Source organism: Barbus barbus (assembly GCF_936440315.1).
Source record: "Barbus barbus genome assembly, chromosome: 34".
NCBI lineage: Eukaryota > Metazoa > Chordata > Actinopteri > Cypriniformes > Cyprinidae > Barbus > Barbus barbus.
Window position 1 is genome coordinate 1,336,781 of NC_136762.1, and position 21,025 is coordinate 1,357,805.

The 21,025-nt window shown below is 33.9% G+C and overlaps 2 protein-coding genes across 2 annotated transcripts in view; one reads left to right on the plus strand and one right to left on the minus strand.

Annotated features, from left to right (window-relative positions):
* The window catches only part of LOC306854572 (endothelin-converting enzyme-like 1), a gene marked incomplete at both ends in the record, with an annotated part of 34,058 nt that extends 16,057 nt beyond the window's left edge, over nt 1-18,001 (minus strand). The window contains 6 exons of the mRNA XM_079392706.1: nt 8,635-8,759; nt 10,293-10,385; nt 11,488-11,598; nt 13,082-13,150; nt 13,232-13,498; nt 17,393-18,001. Coding sequence (XP_079248832.1) covers nt 8,635-8,759; nt 10,293-10,385; nt 11,488-11,598; nt 13,082-13,150; nt 13,232-13,498; nt 17,393-18,001 — 1,274 coding nt within the window. The remainder of the gene's footprint in view (nt 1-8,634; nt 8,760-10,292; nt 10,386-11,487; nt 11,599-13,081; nt 13,151-13,231; nt 13,499-17,392) is intronic.
* LOC306854576 (transmembrane O-methyltransferase homolog) overlaps nt 1-21,025 on the plus strand; it is a gene marked incomplete at its 5' end in the record, with an annotated part of 605,488 nt that overhangs the window by 496,683 nt on the left and 87,780 nt on the right. The gene's annotated exons all lie outside the window — the stretch shown is intronic.

Consider the following 21,025-nt stretch of genomic DNA (forward strand, 5'->3'; position numbering starts at 1 on the left):
TTCTTTTGTTTTTATTAAACGGTACAAAACATCAATCCATTAAGGCAGTACCGTTATAAAAACAAAAGAGAGAACAAATTAAGAAGGTATACACAAATACAAATCCCTTAAGAAAAATATCCATGGTTTTATTATAGTAAAAGTGTGGCAACTATGTTTAACTATAGTTAGTGTAGCAACATTTTTGTGCTTACCATGGTTTAACTATAGTAACCATGTTTTATTTATTTACACATAATGAATATAGAGATGCAGTTGTCACTTCTTTAGGATGAACAGAACTGTAGTTGCCATATACTTGTCTAGATCAGCTTTGAATAAAGAGAGATTTAGGGAAATTTAGCTAGCAGAAACACAAATTAATTCAGTTATATTTTCCTATATTTTCTATAAACAATCCAAAGAAAACATCTTGAAAACAGAAAGAAAAGTCACTTATAAATGTGATCAGATGAACATGAAAAAATCTGTCTGATTTGTGTTTTTTCTGTTTCTTAAACTGTGATAATATTTCACTATTTTTACTGTATTTTTGATCAAATAAATGCAGCTTGGATGAGCAGAGGACATTTTTTTTAAACCCATTAAAAAATCTTACTGACTCCAAACTTTTGAACGCTATTGTCACTGTCAAGCTAAGTTGTAATTCTATGCCAATAAAGCAGTCTAAACTAACAACCTGCAAGTCAGAGTGTTGTCTAATAAGTGTGTGTCGACGCAACAGCATTCAGTCGTGTTCGTGTTCAGCGAACAGCAGCCGACACATACACTCACACACACACACACACACTCTCTCTCACACACTCTCTCTCACACACTCTCTCTCACACACACACACACTCTAGAGAGATGACATGGTCTTATGGGATATTTAAGCCGCGACACACGACGTTAGCATTTTAATCACACCACAGTTTGGCAGCACAAGCTGCTTCTCACGCCAACAAAGCTTTTCCAACTGAAGGAGAGACGAGAAGAACAGACTGAGAGAGAGAAAGACAGGAGGAGATAATGAGAGAGGAAGAAGAACAGACTCACACTCGAGTGTTATTAACACGTTTGTTGATTGTAATTTGCTTCTCTTTGCGTTTTGTGTGTGTGTGTGTGTTTGCGCAGGTGGCGATTATCGGATATTTAATTAACAAGCTTTACGCAAACATATTCTAACGCTGAAAGTAAAGTCAATCGCTGACAGGGGAACAGGAGTAAAGCTCATTAGGCTAATGTATTCTAATGAAGCTCATTACGCAAAAAAGCAGCTCGTTTCTGAAGATGATCGACCGGAGAACTCTAAACAAAACACACAGAAACACACACATTTAGGCAAAGTACACAATCAGTGATCGACCGGTCCAGATGATTGTGTGTGTGTGTGTGTGTGTGTGTGTGAGAGAGAGAGAGAGAGAGAGAGAGAGAGAGAGAGTGTGTGTGTGTGTGTGTGTCTCAAGCAAGGTACCGATGCATGATAATAAAGAGATTGTCAGAAATGGAAATGACAGTTTATTATCACAAACGAACAAACAATCCTCTCGGACAAAAAACAGACACGACCGATGAAACCACTAACTCAACTAAACTTAGGCTCCTAATTATTTAGCTTGATTCTCTTATTTTTCAAGCTAATCTGACTTTCTCATCGTCATCATTAAAAATCATTAAAAAACATTATTTGGTTAAAATATTCTATTATGTATTTATTTAAATATTTTTAATTATATAAAGAATATTTAATTTTAATTTCCAAACTATTGTCACTTACTTTCTCATAGGCAACATAACAAAATATTAAAATATTTTAATTCATTTATAATATTATTATATATATTTATTTTAATATTTTAATTTATTTTTAAAAACTTTTATTTTATTTTCCAAACTAATCTGACTTACTTTTTTATATGAATGAAAATGTTAATTTAATTTTTTAAATAATTTTTTACATTCAAATTGACATGTAAATTATATTATATTTATTATTTTATATAAATATTTTACCTTAAATTTTTAATTTTATATATATACAGTATATATATAAAAAAATCCAAATCTTTTATTTTATTTTCTAATCAGACCTACTTTCTCATAGTTGTAACATCTGCTTATGATCCTTGATGGTCATTGGGACTTTATGTCTTAAGAGACCCCTTTTAGCCTTTTATCATTTGCATATAATTCACAGACCTGGCCCCACATTCGACCGTTATATGAGTGCTAAATTGCCAATGGTTGCCCCCACTGTCAAAAAGACGTTAGACAGACAGATCTGTTCTTTCCATGGGACTTCAAACACATCCCAGAGAACTAAATGACCCTCGATACCAGACACCAGCGGCCTGGCTGACCAGTGGACTACCTCCATGAGTACAACACACATAACATACACATAGAGACATTTCCTTTATTTAGACCATAATTAATCAGTTACAAATGTATCTGGTATAGGCATGTGTTGTTTGTAGGTTTCCTTATTATATTAGCCTAGTGACCCCTCGTTATTTGTATTAGTGAGCTCTAAACACTTATATTCAGGTGTATGAATGCATCTCTGGTTTATTATCTGCTAGATGTCTCTTTCTTGATATCAAAATGATCTGCTCTTTATTTCTCAAACAATGATGTACACTGTGACCTCGTGAAATGCATCATACTATTCTTACGGTGCTGTGGGATGAATTACACCGATCGAGCAGAACAGTCATAAAACATGCAAATGAGGTGTCACATGTGACAAAGAAACACTTTCCCGTTGAAACGATGTGCCTTGTTATTGGTCAAACTGACCAAAAATGGGTGTTACAGGGTCAGATAAAACTTCTCCCACACCCAAAAGGCACGTTCTTCTCTTTACCTCCGGTGCCCTAGAGACACACATCACCAAACCAGTGCAAGTAACCGCTTGTTAAATATTTAGATGTGTTTCTAGGCTTCGACCCCTTTTGATTAAGGTGATGTAATTCTTTGATGGTTCTAACAGGTTGTGTTTAGCTGATGTGCAAATCCTGCCATCATGCTCTCTCTCTCTCTCTCTCTCTCTCTCCATGCCTTCCTTGCGTTGGCATCTGTGTTTAATATGTGTATGTTTGTGTTTAGTTCAATGTTACACGTTCCCCTGTAGTGTAGTTTAATAAACATCCATATGTATTCCCGCTTGGTTGTCTGTGTCTGCAGCTCACAGAACGAGGTCACTTTAACGTTCCGGTTTTGTTACATGTTAATGAGCCATGTATTAGTAAGGAAATAATCTTCCTTAGAGTCAATAGATGATTAAAACTGTCCATACTGCGGACGAACAAATCATTTTATTGTACTATTAATGCTACAGTTAATTCCTGAAGATGAATATATAATTGATAACAACCCGTTATAATTAATTATGTTCATCTCACTTTGAGCTAATTTGCTACATAGTCATCATCCATCCATCCATCTATCTATCGTTCTATCTGTTGTTCTATTGAACTGTCGACCCATATTTCAATCTTTTATTTTTTTGCACTGCTTTGGCAAAAAAATCAGTTTAGTCATGTCAACAAACCACTCTAAACTGAAATTAAATTTGATAGTAAGACAGCACCAGAGAGAGAGAGAGACAGAGAGAGAGAGAGACACACTCGATGCGAATGTGAAAACAAGCAGCACATCAAACTACAGGAATCCCAAACTCCAGCAGAGGTCACTGAAACACGTCTTCAGTTTTCATACGGACAAAAATGACTAACATTCTACACGTGTGTGTGTGTGTTTGTGTTTCTGTGTGCACGTATTTTTGTGACAAATGAGGACGTAAATATGTATAATGACACAGGTATTACAAGGTGAAGGTGATTTATGAGGACATTTCCCCATGTCCCCGCTTTTCAAAACACTTATAAATCATACAGAGAAAGTGTTTTTTGGGGAAAGTAGAAATGCACAAAGTCTCCTGTGAGGGCTAAGTTTAGGTGTAGGGTTGGTGTAGGGCAATAGCACACACAGTTTGTTCAGTATAAAAACCATTACGCCTATGGAGAGTCCCCATAAACCACAAAAACCAACGTGTGTGTGTGTGTGTGTGTGCGTGCATGCGTGTGTGTGTGTGAGTGTGTGCATGCATGCGGGTGTGTGTGTGGCTTTCATACAGCATCTCACCGTCGGCTCATAATTACAGCCATTAAATTGTCCTTTAGCTCAGCGGCCTCTCAAAGCACAGAGCGGCATTCAGATGATATCCAATCATCATCCAACAAACTATTTTCTTTTAATTACCCATAAAACACAAATAAACAACAGCATGGAAACGACGACACCATCATCATGTCGTATGACACACCGTGACCACAATTCGATTCTCCTGCTTCTGCAGACCCACATATATATCAACAGTAAACACAAATGACTCTTTATTATCACAAACAAGTCCCACGAGTCAAAACAGATCAACAAAACCACTGACTAAACTCAGGCTCATTATTATCATTGCCATATTTAGTCTGCATTTTCATATTTACATTAATTTCATTTACATGTATTCATTTGTTTAGTAGAAGTTTTTACCCAAAGAGAGAAATAAAACAAGTGATTCATAAGGAGGCAAATAAACATAAGAAATAGTCATAATACAAAGTTTCAGGCATCATTAGAATAGTACGAGTGACTTTTGATAACACAAAATAAAACAATTATAATAAAGTAAAAAATTAGTATTACGAAATTAAGTGATTTTAGTTTTATTCTGATTTTATTTTACATTTTATTTTAATTTCAAGTATTTTAAAATGATTTAATTTTCCAAACTAACCTTTCCTGTTTAAAATATATTAATTTATTAATATATTATATTGTATAACATTACATTAATTTAAATGTTTTATATTTAAATTAATTTAAAATAGTATATTTAGTTTTCTAATCTGACTTACTTTCTCAGTCAACAGTCTAAATGTTTTTTTTTATTATTTAAAGTATTTGAATTTATTTAAATTTTTAAATAAATTCATAATCAAACCAATGGTTTCAATTAATATAAACCAAATTTAATCAACTAATTTGCCTTATCTTCTCATAGCCAAGAGTCAACATTTCTTTTATATTTATTTATTTTTAATAAATATAATTGTTTTTATATAAATTTTAATTTTATTTTATTAGCTTAAATTGGCAAGAATTACATGATTGCTCATTTCTAGTTTTATTTTAAGTATTCTTCAATTCACTTTTACTTTATTTAAAATATCTTAATTTATTATACTAATAATCAAATAAATGGTTTAAAATGGTTTAAATTAATAACCACATCAAAACTAATAAATGAATAATCTGACTTACGTTCTCAAAATCAACCTTTATTTTATTAATTTGTATTTTATATTATTAGCTATTATTGGAAATGCTAAAATTGAATGATTGCTCATTTTAGTCAAAGATTTAAGTTCATTATTATTAAAAACAATTAAGTTAATTTTCTTAATTTAACCTATTTAACTTATTTTCCATACTAAACTGTCTCACCTTTTGAAAATATTTTAATTTGTTTAAAATATTATATTTTATTTTTCAAAACTAATCTGACCTACTTTGTCTGTCAAAAACCAAATTTCAATTTAATTTATTATTTTATTTTATTGTATTATTAATTTATCTAGTTTTACTGTAACTTTAAAATAGCTTTCAATATTTCATACTGTAAATTAACATGCATGTTTTGATTCATACAGTTTTTTTGACTCAACGTTTTGTAAAGTTTTCGGTCTTATTTTGCTGACTGCGACAGATGTGAACGAGAGAGCGGCTCGCAGCGAAACACGCTTTAAGACACGTTAAAACACTTTCTACTTTTATTTTACAGTCAGCACAAAGCAGAGCGCCAGGCCTCCGGTTCCTTCAGCACCGGTTTCACTCAGAAAGAGGAGAAGCGAGGTTTGCGAGAACAAGCATTTGATGAGAATGAGGTTTTGGTCCTGTGGAAGCACCAGGAGGGATGTGAAGAGAAAGAGCTAAAACCAGCAAAGAGCCAGAACAAAGAACAGAATAAAAGTCGTTTCTGTCTCTGCTCCCGCGGCGCGCCTGATGAAAGCCGATTGGTGGGAGAACCGCGTATCACCATGGTGATTTTAATAACAGTGATTATGAAGGAAGAGGTCATTGTGAGAATATTATGGGATTTGATGCATTATTACACAAAGATACGAGAGGGACGAAAAGATTTGACATTTCCACAAGACAAGAAGAAAAATCTCATCCAATCAGACAGTTTCCTGAAATCATGAAGTATTTTAATATTAAAAACATTCCGCCACCTTTAAGACTCATCAGGGAAATTATAAACTGGTTAGAGCTTAAGTTCATCTCACATAATGTATTCTTCCAGTCATAAGTTTGGGGTCAGTAGTACTTTACATGTCTTTGAAAGAAGTCTCTTCTGCTCACCTATAGGCTGCATTTATTAGATTTAAATTACAGTAAAATGCCTAATGTTTTTACAGTCTAAAATAGCATTTTCTATGTGATACAATATGCTGATTTGCTTCTCAAGAAACGTTTCTGATTATTATCAAAGTTCAAAACAGTTATGCTGCCCAATATTTTTGTGGAAACCGTCACAAATTTTATTTTCAGGATTTACTCAAAAATTAAACTGGTTGCCTACCTGAAATAAAAAAAAAATTTAAGTTAAAAATTTAGTTAAAATGTATTTTATTTCAAGTAACAAAAATTGTAAAAATGGCTTGAATTTTTTTTTTCATTTTAGTTTTAGTTAACTATAATATCCCTTAATTAAAGTACTAATTTCTTCAAAAAACAAAACAAAAAAAAAAACACAGTAAATAAACAGAAATTCCCAACAGTTCAATTAATACATTTTAATCTATATAAATCTCAAATATATTTAATTTATATAAATATACACTATGTATTTTGTAATATATAAATGTGATATAAATATATTTTTAAAAGTTAAAAAAAAAAAAACTATATAGTTTGCAAGCCGCTCTCTCGTTCATATCGGTCGCAGTCAGCAAAATAAGACCAAAAACTTTATTTTATTTTACTTTGAGTCAAAAAAAACTGTATGAATCAAAACATGCATGTTAATTTACAGTATTAAATATTGAAAGCTATTTTAAAGTGACAGATAAAGTTACAGTGAATGAATGAATAATACATTAAAATAAAATTATTAAATTAAATTAAAATTTGTTTTTTGACTGACAAAGTAGGTCAGATTAGTTTAAAAAATATATAAATATGATATAAATATATTTTTAATATATTTTTATATTTGGTAAGTATTTAGTATTCTTTAAGTACTGAATGAACTGTTTCGGTTACTAAAGGAATCAACTACTACTAAAGTACTAAAGGAATCGTCTGTCACAATTAAGGGGAAACTAAGTTAAATTCTCATCAATATTTTAGACAGTCAGCATAAACAAAGAAAAGACAGAGTGAAATGCAGAGAAAGACAGAGGTGAACAGACAAAAAACAGTTCATATAAATTAAATTATTCTCACACAATGAACACACTGTGGATGGACTGGCAGCACACACACACACACACACACACACACACAGACTCCCGTGAGAGAAATCTGACAGCTAGACACACACTAACCCTGTCACATCCAGCACTTGACTGCTGCTCTCTAGAGAGAGAGAGAGAGAGAGAGAGAGAGAGAAAGAGAGAGAGAGAGAGAGAGAAAGAGAGAGAGAGAGGGTGTGTGTAAACAAGTGAGGCCGTTGTGGGTTGATTCTAATCAGCCACGGCACAGATGAGTGTTCACCCAACAGTGACACCTCAAATAAAGCTACACACACACACACACACACACACGTTTATACTGTGCAATGCTGAAAGTGTGTCAAAAAGTGCTGCAGTACTTTTTGTCTTAATTTATCAGATCTAATGTTTCATCATTTCAAACTTATTTTGTGAGTCATTTTGCTGCATAAATTTGTTTGTGAATGTTTCTTTACAATAAATCCTCTTGATTTGGGGTCAATGTATGCAACATTTCTGTGACATGTTCACTAAATATGCAATTTAATTTAATTAATATGTGTGCTGCATATTTTACAATAGTTTATGTTTGGAAACATAAATTAAGACGGACATAAATATAGCATAATATTACAGTTCTAATGTAAAATAAAAGTATTAAAATTACATTATGTGTTTTTGATTTATTTTAAAGTAAAATATTTCAATGTTGTTGCTGTTATTATTATTATTATTAACACTATTCATATATAATCAAAGTTTGGGCCAAGTTGTGAAGCCATGCAAACAAGCAGAGCAAATATATAAATAATAATAATAACAATAATAATAATCACATTTTAACTAAAAATCTTTATCAGAAAAACTACAATTACATTTTTTATTAAATTCCATTTACAATTTTATTAATTTGTAATATTTATATTTCTTATGTTTTATTTTTTCATTTTATTTCATCAAGTATTTTTATTTAGTAACAATAATAACTTTAATTATAATTATTATTTCTTATCATCATCATCATCATCATCATCAATGTTATTATTCTATAGCCATATAGATATAAAAATCACAAAAGCTAGGCCAAATTATGCAGCAAAATAAAATGAAGTGAATTGTCTTTTAAATCACAATCATGCTCTTTCAAACTTCTTACCGTTTAGACGTGGTTTTAATGATGTCCGACACCGTCTGCATGTAATCAGTGGCCAAAACTACGATCTCCTCTTCCTCAGAGAAATTATCATTGAAGATCCGGTCCAACAAACGCTTCCAGTGGAACTACAGAGAAAGACATGACATTGTTTATGCTTCTCTTGAGTGGCTCTTTCAGTGAAATACAGAAGCCAGTAAACCCCGAGCATCTGCCGTCTGCCCTTTGCTTATTGATTTATGCTTCATTTAGGGACCATGTTTTGCGTTTTAAACAGAGGATCTGGCCTGCCAAAAATGGATTGGCGTGTAGATCCAGCAGCTCTAGATATTTGCTGGTTTGCATTCTAATTTTACTGCAAGGTGGAAGGTCATCTGGGGGAAAATCACCACGGATCAGACAAGGCCATTATTCTTACAAAGCCGGAGAACTTCAGGACTCTCGGCGCATATAAACCTGCTCTTTGTCTTGCTCTCTGACAACAGGTTCAACATCATTGTTTTCTTTTCATATTTTCAGGATCAGTGACACATTTTTAGATAAATTTTGTGTTTTAATCTGATTTTTCACATACAGCTCTGCTCAACTGAAATTCAATCATATAGGCAAGACACTACAGGTGAATAAGGTTAAAAAAACTAATAATTTCACCATACTTCCCCAGTTGATTGATTACATTGAGAATTGCAAACATTTTTTTGTATTACAAGTTTTTGTTTAAAATGAGTCATTATGGGATTAAATATGAACTACTTTGCATGCACTTCCAGAAAATAAATGTAAACATTGGATAGAGTTAGGTTCAAATTTTTGTGTGATTTTGTTGACATATTATATGAGTTAGATGATTTTACTGTGGGGATTTTGGATTTCTCTTTTTATCACTCCATAAATCAGAAAATATTGTCAGCAACTAGAAAAAAAACACACATTTTCGCCATGTTTTTAGGAAAATGTTGCATAATGTGTGAATGATATATGAACAAACCCTTCTATAAATACCTTCAGAATATAGAGAGGAATAAAACTCTAAGTTTTGGTGTATGTACATGCTGCTGAAGTGGAGAAACAAACTCACAGCTTTTAAAGATATGCATTTTCAACATGTTTCTATAAATAAAATGTTGTATAAATCCGTGTGAATGATAAATGAACAAACCCCTCAGTAAAAACCTTCAGAATATAGAGAGGAATAAAACTCTAAGTTTTGGTGTATGTACGTGCTGCTGAAGTGGATACAAATCTCTTTAAAGATATGTATTGCAATTTAAATCCACAGCCGCAAATAGATAAAGGTGTGCTTTGGATGTTTTCTTTTCACTAAACTGAAAGAAAACACTTTATGAAAAAGCGAAAAGCTGAAAATCACAAAACTGACCAATACATGAATAAAAACGTTTTTGCCTGTAGTGTTTCACCTTAAATTCTACTCAGTTTTCTCAAACCGTAGTGACTCTCTCTAGGCCATTCAAAAGAAGACATGTAATATCTTTTCTGGAAAAAAAAAATTCACACCTGACTAAAAGTTGTACCAGGTCAAAACTGTATTGTTGAGAGAAAAAAAACACAGAAACTTTGGTAAAACATTAAACATTTATACAATTATATAAACATGTATTTTTGATATAAGCGAGTGTGTGTGTGTGTGTGTGTGTACTCACGCTTGGAGCCATTTTCTGCAGTTGTTTCAGTGTTATTCGGTTGTATATGCTGCTAATGTCTTTTCTTTGGTCGTCGTATTCAGACACAGTGATCTTTACAAAAATGAGAAAGAATGTTAATTAACATATATTAAAACACAAACATGCTTGTTCACACAAAACGATCTGAATTCATGTACATATTTACCACACAGCTTTATACAATAGCACACATACTGGAGTTCAGAAGTATGAATCATTATAGTGATTCCGATCATTTGGGGGGTTCATTTGAATGAGCAGGTGCAAATACTCAGTTTAAAAGTTCATTACATAAAAGGTGTTCTCAGAGGTCTCTGTGTGGCATTTTAAATATTCATACTGGTACTAAAGTAAATACACTGAACAAATTTATAAACGCAACACTTTTGTTTTGCTCCCATTTTTCATGAGCTGAACTCAAAGATCTAAGACTTTTTCTATGTACACAAAAGGCCTATTTCTCTCAAATATTGTTCACAAATCTGTCTAAATCTGTGTTAGTGAGCACTTCTCCTTTGCCGAGATAATCCATCCACCTCACAGGTGTGGCATATCAAGATGCTGATTAGACAGCATGATTATTGCACAGGTGTGGGGGGGCAGGGGTCTTAGATCTAAAACGTCTTAGATCTTTGAGTTCAGCTCATGAAAAATGGGGGCAAAAACAAAAGTGTTGCGTTTATGATTTTGTTCAGTGTATTTAGTAAAACAAAGCTGTTTATCACAAAATTTTGATTACATGTGAAAGTTATTTGTGTTTATTGGTATTTCATGTACATGTAAATGTTCCAGTTTGATGCTTTTATATTGTGTTTTTGTTCCACAAAGACTTTCTTAAAAATTGCTTTCTTAAAAAAAAAAAATTATCAATATAAAAAATATATATTTATGTGACTAAAACATGAAAAATGTAATGCTAAATTGTAAATACAATTATTTTCAAATTATATTTAATATATTTATAAATTAAATTTATATTATTATTATTATATATTGTGTTTGTATGTTCCAGAAACACTCTCAATAAATACATCTAAAAAAAATAAAATAAAATTCTCCAGTAACAATTTATTAAAAAGATCAAAAAAATTATGAACTGACAAAATGAACATCACTAAAGCACACACACACACACGCACGCACGCGCACACACACACACACACACACAAAGTACATTCGCAAGTCTCGTCTCCAGATCCAGAATCTCTCTGGATTTCAGCGTGGCGTTGTGAGCTCCCAGCATGCTCAGCAACCTTTCCATCAGTGCCTTATAGGACGCCAGAATCTGAAATCATTGAGAAAAAAAAAAAACATTGTGACGTGATTATAATGGACAATTTTATTTGGTAAAAATCATACACAAAAACAAAAGTAACAATTATAAATCATGTTTTAATGTTTCCAGGGTTTAATTTCTGATTTTTACTGTCTCTTAGGTTATGTACTGTCTCTAGATATAATGTATGACTTTTTTCTTAAACATCCTTGAAAAGTACAATTTGAGTACCTATTTTATATATTAGTTTTTTTATACTCAAAGGCAAAAAGAGCAAATATAAATGTTGTTTTGATGTTTATTATGACTGAATCTACTAAGTTTACGGATTAAAAAAAATATTATATATGACTTTAAAGATACATAAAAATGAAATATTAAAATGCATTTTTATTTTGCATTTTTATTTTTTTTTATATAATTTGTAACTTATTTCTCATCTGGATGTGTTGTTATATACAGTATCTCACAGAAGTGAGTACACCCCTCACATTTTTGTAAATATTTTATTATACCTTTTCATGTGACAACACTGAAGAAATGACACTTTTTGTAAAGTAGTGAGTGTACAGCTTGTATAACAGTGTAAATTTGCTGTCCCTTCAAAATAACTCAACACACAGCCATTAATGTCTAAACCGCTGGCCACAAAAGTGAGTACACCCCTAAGTGAAAATGTCCAAATTGGGCCCAAAGTGTTAAGTGTCAATATTTCGTGTGGCCACCATTATTTTCCAGCACTGCCTTAACCCTCTTGGCCATGGAGTTCACCAGAGCTTCACAGGTTTCCACTGGAGTCCTCTTACACTCCTCCATGACGACATCACAGAGCTTTTGTTTTCGTCTCTCAAGTACATTGATAACAAATAAATCTAGATATATGACTTTATTTGCCTAAAGAAACTTGAAAAGCAAAATGTTTGAGTATCTTTTGTATATATAAATTTTATTTTTTATAAACAAAAGGATAAAGAGCCATTGTAAATAATGTTTCAGTGTTTTTATGGTTTCATTTCTTAATTTCTTTTTGTCTATCTTAAGGGTACTGATAACAAAAAAATCTACATACGACTTAGTTAACTAAAAAGATATGCAAAAATGAAATCTCTGAACAACTACGTAAACCTTTGCATTTGTACTTTATATTTGTTACTTATCTATATAGACTTAATATTTTGCATTTAGAAATTCTGTTTTGATTTCTGATTTGAAATGTGATCTGGACAATGTTTTTATTGATCTCTCAGTGGGATTCTGTGGCTTGTCAATTCAGGCTTGTAGCTGTGTTGTAGCATCGGAGCGTGAGAGGATCACTGCTGTGACTTCATTATTAAGAGACGCCAGCTCATCTGTGACACAATCAATTAAATGTGTGAGCTCACAGCGAGAGACGGCCGGAGCGACAGATGTTAGTCAGACAGACAGATGGACAGATGAAGAGACAGAGTCCAGAACAAAAGAGCATATGGAGAGATGAAGAGAGGCGTTTCACCTTCACACTGTCTTCATCCTGCCCCAGATACAGAGTCCTTTCGGGCAGAGTCAAACCCTCCTGGTCAATCTACAAATCACACAAACACCAGTTAAAGTTACTTTGAAACAAAAACTACACTCACAAATGCTCACAAACACGCTCTCTCACCCGTATGGTGTTGCGTGACGAGTTTTTGTCGTCCACGCTGACGGTGAGCGAGAAGAACACAGACGTGCTGTAAACTGCCTGCGTCTTATACAGCATCTCATTAAAATCTGGTCTCACGGGGGCGGAGCCACTGTCCCATCCCGCCCCTCCGGGAGGAGCTCCGGACAGGTCCCACCCACCACAGCTGTCAATCACCTCAGTCATAGGCCCCGCCCCCAGACGATCGATTTCCTTCATGTTGATGCACGAGCGGTAAAAATCTTTCACCTGTGGGAGAAAATAAGAAGTTTTAATTAAACTCATTCAAAGGATATTTTTTAAAAATTATTTATTTGCAATTAAATAAATATTTTTCTTATCTTAAATGATTTTTAAAAAATCTTTTCCTATTGAAAGTAGGAAAGTAATTATTTCTAATGAAACATAAATATTTCAATATCTTTCCTTGGTGAAATCTCTGAATACAAAATATTAGGAATACACGATATTGGATTTTTGGATCCAATATTTTAACTCATTTTGGCCGATACCGATATATTTCCTTTTTCCTTTTGGAAACTACACCAAGTCTCTCCTGTGCAGAAATTATAAGTAAAATATGTTTTTAATTTTGGTTAGTTTTTAACAAGAACTTATTAGTTAGAATTAAATCTTTTAGATTTGTTTAAAAATAAAACATATTATACACTAAAAGAAATTGCAGATTTCCTCTCAGATCTATTGGTCAATGTTGATAAACTGCTAATTGTCGGAGATTTTAACATTCACGTTGATAATACAAATGATGCGTTAGGATTTGCGTTTACTGACCTAATAAACTCTTTTGGAGTCAAGCAAAACGTCACCGGGCCCACTCATCGTTTTAATCACACGCTAGATTTAATTATATCGCATGGAATTGATCTTACCGATATAGATATCGTACCTCAAAGTGATGATGTTACTGATCATTTCCTTGTATCGTGCATGCTGCGTATTACTGATATTAGTTATATGGCTCCGCGTTATCGTCCGGGCAGAACTATTGTTCCAGCCACCAAAGACAGATTCACAAATAACCTGCCTGATTTATCTCAACTGCTCTGTGTACCCATAAATACACATGAACTAGACGAAATGACTAGCAACATGGGCACTATCTTCTCTAATACATTAGAAGCTGTTGCCCCCCTCAAATTGAAAAAGGTTAGAGAAAACCGTACTGCGCCATGGTACAACAGTTATACCCATTCTCTCAAGAAAGAAACTCGTAATCTTGAGCGCAAATGGAGAAAAACTAACTTGGAAGTTTATGGAATTGCGTGGAGAAACAGTATGTCCAGCTATAGACAGGCTCTAAAAGCTGCCAGGGCAGAGCATATCCGCAAACTCATAGATAATAACCAAAACAATCCAAGGTTCTTATTTAGCTCCGAGGCTAGATTAACAAATAAACAGACGCCACCCGATCTAAATATTCCCTCACACTTTAATAGTAATGACTTTATGAATTTCTTTACTGATAAACTAGATAACATCAGAAATACAATATCAAATGTAGATTCTACTGCGTCTAGTATTTCAGCTTCATTCATCGCACCTAAAGAAAAACTGCAGTGCTTTACAACTACAGGACAGGAAGAGCTAAATAAACTTATCAGTGCATCTAAACCAACAACTTGTTTATTAGATCCTGTACCCACTAAACTACTGAAAGAGTTGTTACCTGTAGCAGAAGAACCGCTTCTCAATATTATTAACTCATCGTTATCTTTAGGTCACGTCCCAAAACCATTCAAGCTGGCGGTTATTAAGCCTCTTATTAAGAAACCACAACTAGATTCTAATGAACTGGCAAATTACAGACCCATTTCAAATCTTCCGTTTATGTCTAAAATCTTAGAAAAAGTTGTGTCTGCTCAATTGTGCTCCCTCATGCAAAAACATGATCTCTCTGAAGAATTTCAGTCAGGTTTCAGGCCTCACCATAGCACAGAAACTGCACTTGTAAAAGTTACAAATGACTTACTTCTTGCTTCAGATCAAGGCTGCATCTCATTGCTAGTATTACTTGATCTTAGTGCTGCGTTCGACACTATAGACCATGACATACTCATAGATCGATTACAAAACTATACTGGTATTCAAGGGCAGGCTTTAAGATGGTTTAGATCCTACCTGTCCGATCGCTACCACTTTGTTCATTTAAATGGGGAGTCATCTCAATTATCACCAGTAAAGTATGGAGTACCACAAGGATCTGTCCTAGGTCCTCTGCTATTTTCAATATACATGTTGCCTCTTGGTAATATTATTAGAAAATACGGTATTAGTTTTCATTGTTATGCTGATGATACTCAACAAGCCAGATGAAACTTCTCAACTATCTAAGCTAATAGATTGTGTAAAAAATTTAAAAGATTGGATGACCAATAATTTCCTCCTATTAAATTCAGATAAGACAGATATATTACTTATTGGACCAAAAAACAGGACACAGAATCTCTTGGATTACAAATTACAACTAGATGGATGCACTGTTACGTCCTCTAAAGACAAAAATCTGGGTGTTATATTAGACAGCAACTTGCCCTTTGAAAATCATATGTCCCATGTTACAAAAACAGCATTCTTCCATCTTAGAAACATTGCCAAGCTTCGAAACATGCTACCTGTTTCTGATGCAGAAAAGCTAGTTCATGCATTCATGAGCTCTAGACTGGACTATTGTAATGCACTGCTAGCTGGTTGTCCTGCATCTTCAATAAACAAGCTACAGATAGTCCTAAATACAGCGGCTAGAGTTCTTACCAGGTCAAGAAAATATGATCATATTACCCCAATTTTACAGTCTCTGCACTGGCTACCTATTCAGTTCCGTGTCATTTACAAAATATTATTACTTGCCTATAAGGCCCTAAATGGTTTAGCTCCTGCGTACCTAACTTGTCTCCTACCACGCTACAATCCAACCCGCTCCCTAAGGTCGCAAAACTCTGGACTTCATATAGTGGACTACCAGTAAAATTGATTAAAAAAAAATTGAAACCAAAAATTATTCAGACATTTCGACCTAAGCATGTTTTGCTTAAGTGTTTTTTTTTTCTTTAATTGCTAATGTGATCTTTTTACACCACAGACTGTACAAAATTAAGCATTGCTTGGTGATTGGTTGAGCTAAATTGGTTTTATCTAATTGTGTTCTTAAATTTAACAGCTGACAGCTATTCAACCAAATTAATTACATACCTTTCTTTCAAAGTTATCTGACCTTATCAAGATCAGTTTGTTCTGATGCAGTTTAACTCTGAGTTCTTGTCGTATTTTATTACCATTTTCTAAACTAGTGAATAAACTGATATAATGTGAGAAATGTTGACGGTGTCTGAATAAATCTCGATTTGACTGTATGTCAAAACTGATACAAAATTGTGCAATTTAAATATATAATAAACAATTTTAGAAATAAATACATACCTAATAACTAGTGCTGTCAAATGATTAATAGCATCCAAAGTAAGAGTTTTTGTTTACATAATATATAAGTGTGTGCGGTGTATATTTATTATGTATATATAAATACAAACACATGCATGTATATATTTAAGAAAAATATGTTTTGTTTAAATATTAAATATATTTCTATATAATATAAAATATAATAATATAAATTTACAAATGTATATACATGTAAATATTTTCAAAAAATATACTGTATGTGTGTGTATTTATATGTACTAGTGCTGTCAAAAGATTAATCGCATCCAAAATATTTTTTTTGTTTACATAATATATGTGTGTATGGTGTTTATTTATTATGTATATGTAAATACACACACATGCATGTATATATTTGAGAAAAATATGTTACATTTATATATTAAATACATTTATTTATCATAAAATTATATGAATATAAATATATACATGTAAATACAAATGTTATAAAAATATTTTCTGTATGTGTGTATTCATATGTACTAGTACTGTGAACTGATTAATCACGATTAATCGCATCCAAAATAAACGTTTTTGTTTACATAATATAATATATACATAATAAATATACACAATACACACACATATATTAGGTAAACAAAAACTTTTATTTTGGATGCAATTAATCGCGATTAATCGTTTGACAGCACTAATTTAAACCAAGCAAATATTCAGAGTGTATACCTTTCTCTCAGCACTTTCCGGCTCTTTCCTCCGGACCGGCGCCTGTAGGAGGCGCTGAAGCTTCTCCTGGTTCTGTTCTCCGATGGCGGTGATGATTCCGTAGCTCAGTTTATCTTCCGGTATCCCATGTCTCCGGAGCCACCCGCCGCAAGCGAAGCTGTAGAAGTCGTGACAGGGCTGGACACTCGGGTCGACATTCCCCTGGACGAATCGCGCAGCCCGGAGCAGCGAGCGGCGCTTTACACAATCCTGACGACACTGGGAATCCTGCGCTTCCAGCGACAGAAATTTCAGCGCCAGCATGCATCCGAGAATCACGCATATCCCCACCGCGAACACTAGAGCAGAGAGCAGGCAGATTTCGCGCCGGCTCCAACGGGCTGGAGTCCCGCCCCCAGCCCCACCCTTGGCCCCGCCCACACATTTGTCCCGCCCACGATCCAGCGATCCGCCCAGATGCAGACTCATGCCGTTACTCAGCGTGCTGCTGCTGTAACGACTTCCGTACTTGATCTCCTGGAAATCGTCGTAATGCGCCGTGAGCGAGTACGTCTTCTCCATGCTGACCGACGTCTTCGCTCGTGATTTGTTGGGGAAGGTGTGGAACATGAGGTCACCAGAGCGGAAGGGAAGGATCTGGGATCAAAGTAAGATCATGACCTTTGACCCTTTCAACTCTTGGGTCAAACTGTATCCAAAGGCTTTTTATGTCCTTGGTTTTTCAATCTGTTTTCTTTCTCAGTATGACCTGCTGTGAGAGAGATGCAATTAATTAATTGCTTGATGAAATGTGGAAAATATTTACATGTTTACATATTTACAACAAAACAAGAGAAATTTAATGAAAAATTGCAAATCCAATCATGTGTGAACAAAGGAAACAGTGACGATAGATAGATAGATAGATAGATAGATAGATAGATAGATAGATAGATAGATAGATAGATAGATAGATAGATAGATAGATAGATAGATAGATAGATAGATAGATAGATAGATAGATAGATAGATAGATAGATAGATAGATAGATAGACAGATAGACAGATAGATGTAGAAAAAAAAAATGTAGCACAACAAAGGTCTACTGTTAAAATTAAAACATAAATGAAAAATTGTGTGATATTCCTAATAAATAATACAAACAATCCTAATAAAAAATAAATATATACATAGACAAACAAATAAATAAATAAATGCATTTAATATATTTCCATCACAATTCCTTGAAGTTTCAGCAGTGTTTTCCATGTCATGGAAGTTGTTCACGCATCGCAACTTAAATTTCTATGTACATTGTATCCGTTCATGCCTTTCCTGTGAATTGAACCAATGACTACTACGAAGCTAAATGAACATTCTATATAGCTCAGCCTTATTGCTTTTATAAAATGTTTTCTTTCACGTCACAGATGCCATTATATCGTGTGTGTTTTAGAATGATGGGAACGTTGGAATGACCAATCAGCATTCAAACCCACCACTATCTGTTTCAGAAGTCCTGATTAAAAAGCTTGATTAAAAACGGATCTGTCTTTTATGACAAGTCTTGCTTCTTAGTTCTTTTTATTTGGCTTCTAATGCGCCTTCCTAAAGTCGTTTAGATTTCAGACACTCAAGCATCAGAGAAACACTGGCCAATGACTCAAAGGCCTGGATCGATCCGAGAGAGAGACAGAAAGACACACAGAGAGAGAGAGACTCCGGGGAGCAGCGATTGATGGATGGAGAGAGGTGGAGAGTTGATGTGACTTGAGTGGGTAAGGAGAGAGTGAGGCTTAGCCACATTCAAACAAGTCCTCTCACACACACACACACACGCGCTACCCATCAACCACACGCCGGTAAACTGCATCAAGCCTGCCAGACAAAGCTCACCTCCTGCAGAGCAACAAACCTGCTACTGGCTAATGGAGCACAACACACACACACTCAGTCTGATCCCCGTCTGTGTTCACACTCACAAAACATACGCAAATATATGAATGCAAACAATTCTAGCAAGACAAGCTCAATTTCATGTGTCACTGTGTTCTGAAATGTATCAGACGATGGAAATCCTGGGATAAAAAAAATACTTTTTTTCTCAGAATTCTGAGTTTACTTTTTTTTTTTTTTTGCTTCCGCCTTAAAATAAAAACAAAAAAAAAGATCATTGTGACCTTTGAATTGCACAATTCTGCTGTTTTCTAAGAAACGCTGACTTTATATGTCGCAATTCTGAGTTTATATGTCGCAATTCTGAGTTTGTCGCAATTCTGAGTTTGTCGCAATTCTGAGTTTGTCGCAATTCTGAGTTGATATGTCGCAATTCTGAGTTGATATGTCGCAATTCTGAGTTGATATGTCGCAATTCTGAGTTGATATGTCGCAATTCTGAGTTTGCCGCAATTTTGAGTTTATACGTATGTCACAATTGGATTTTGTCGCAATTCTGAGTTTATATGTCGCAATTCTGAGTTGATATGTCGCAATTCTGAGTTTATATGTCGCAATTCTGAGTTTGCCGCAATTTTGAGTTTATACGTATGTCACAATTGGATTTTGTCGCAATTCTGAGTTTATATGTCGCAATTCTGAGTTTGTCACAATTCTGAGTTTATATGTCGCAGTTGTGAGTTTATCACAATTCTGAGTTTATACGTATGTCACAATTTCAGTTCGTCACAATTCTGAGTTTATATGTCGCAGTTTTGAGTTGGACACAATTCTGAGTTTATATCTCAATTCTGACTTGATTTATCTCAGAATAAACTTGTGATTCTGAGTTTGTCGCAATTCTGAGTTTATATAATACAGCTGAATTCAGAATTGTAAGAAAAAAGTCAGAATTGAGATAAAACGTCGTAATTATTTTTTTTTTCACTTCCATAGTCAGTCAGTGTTGTTAGTTTTTTACAGTTGTTAGTTATTTACAATATATTCACATAGAAATTTTATTTTAAATTGCCATAATATTTCACAATATTTTTTACTGTATTTTTGTTCAAATGCCTCGGAGAGCAGAGATGACTTCTTTCAAAAACATTACAAAAATAATATATACACACACACACACATATAAAAGTTTCAGGTCTGAGTATGTACTGTGCAATGTGTTGGCCAAACAATTACGTCTAGTAGTTATTTTAAATATGTTTCTGGCCTTTATCTCAAATATTTCTCTCAGGTTCACACACACACACACTTCCTGTCTGAGTTTTAGGGTGAATATGAGTATCTGAGTGCGTGTGGCTTCAGGGCAATTTATGAAAATTGATCCTGGATCCGTCTGAAGGGAAAGTTCAGCGCTGATGTTTTTACCAGCCGTTTCAACATCCCACTGTCTGTGTGTGTGTGTGTGTGTGTTTAAGCAGAATCAAGCATGTGGGAGAAACTACAAAAGTGAGCTGATGGAAATCATATGTGTGAGTGTGAGTGAGTGAATAGAGACAAAAGCAAATGACAGACCGTGCCATTCATTAAATTTGTTATTGTGTGTGTGTGCGCATCTACATTTCTGAGTTAATTCACCCTGTAACCTCTCATCTGTTTCACCGGACACACACACACGCACACACACACACGCACGCACACACACACAAACACACATGCACACACACACACGGAATCTCTCAGTAAATGGATTGAAGACA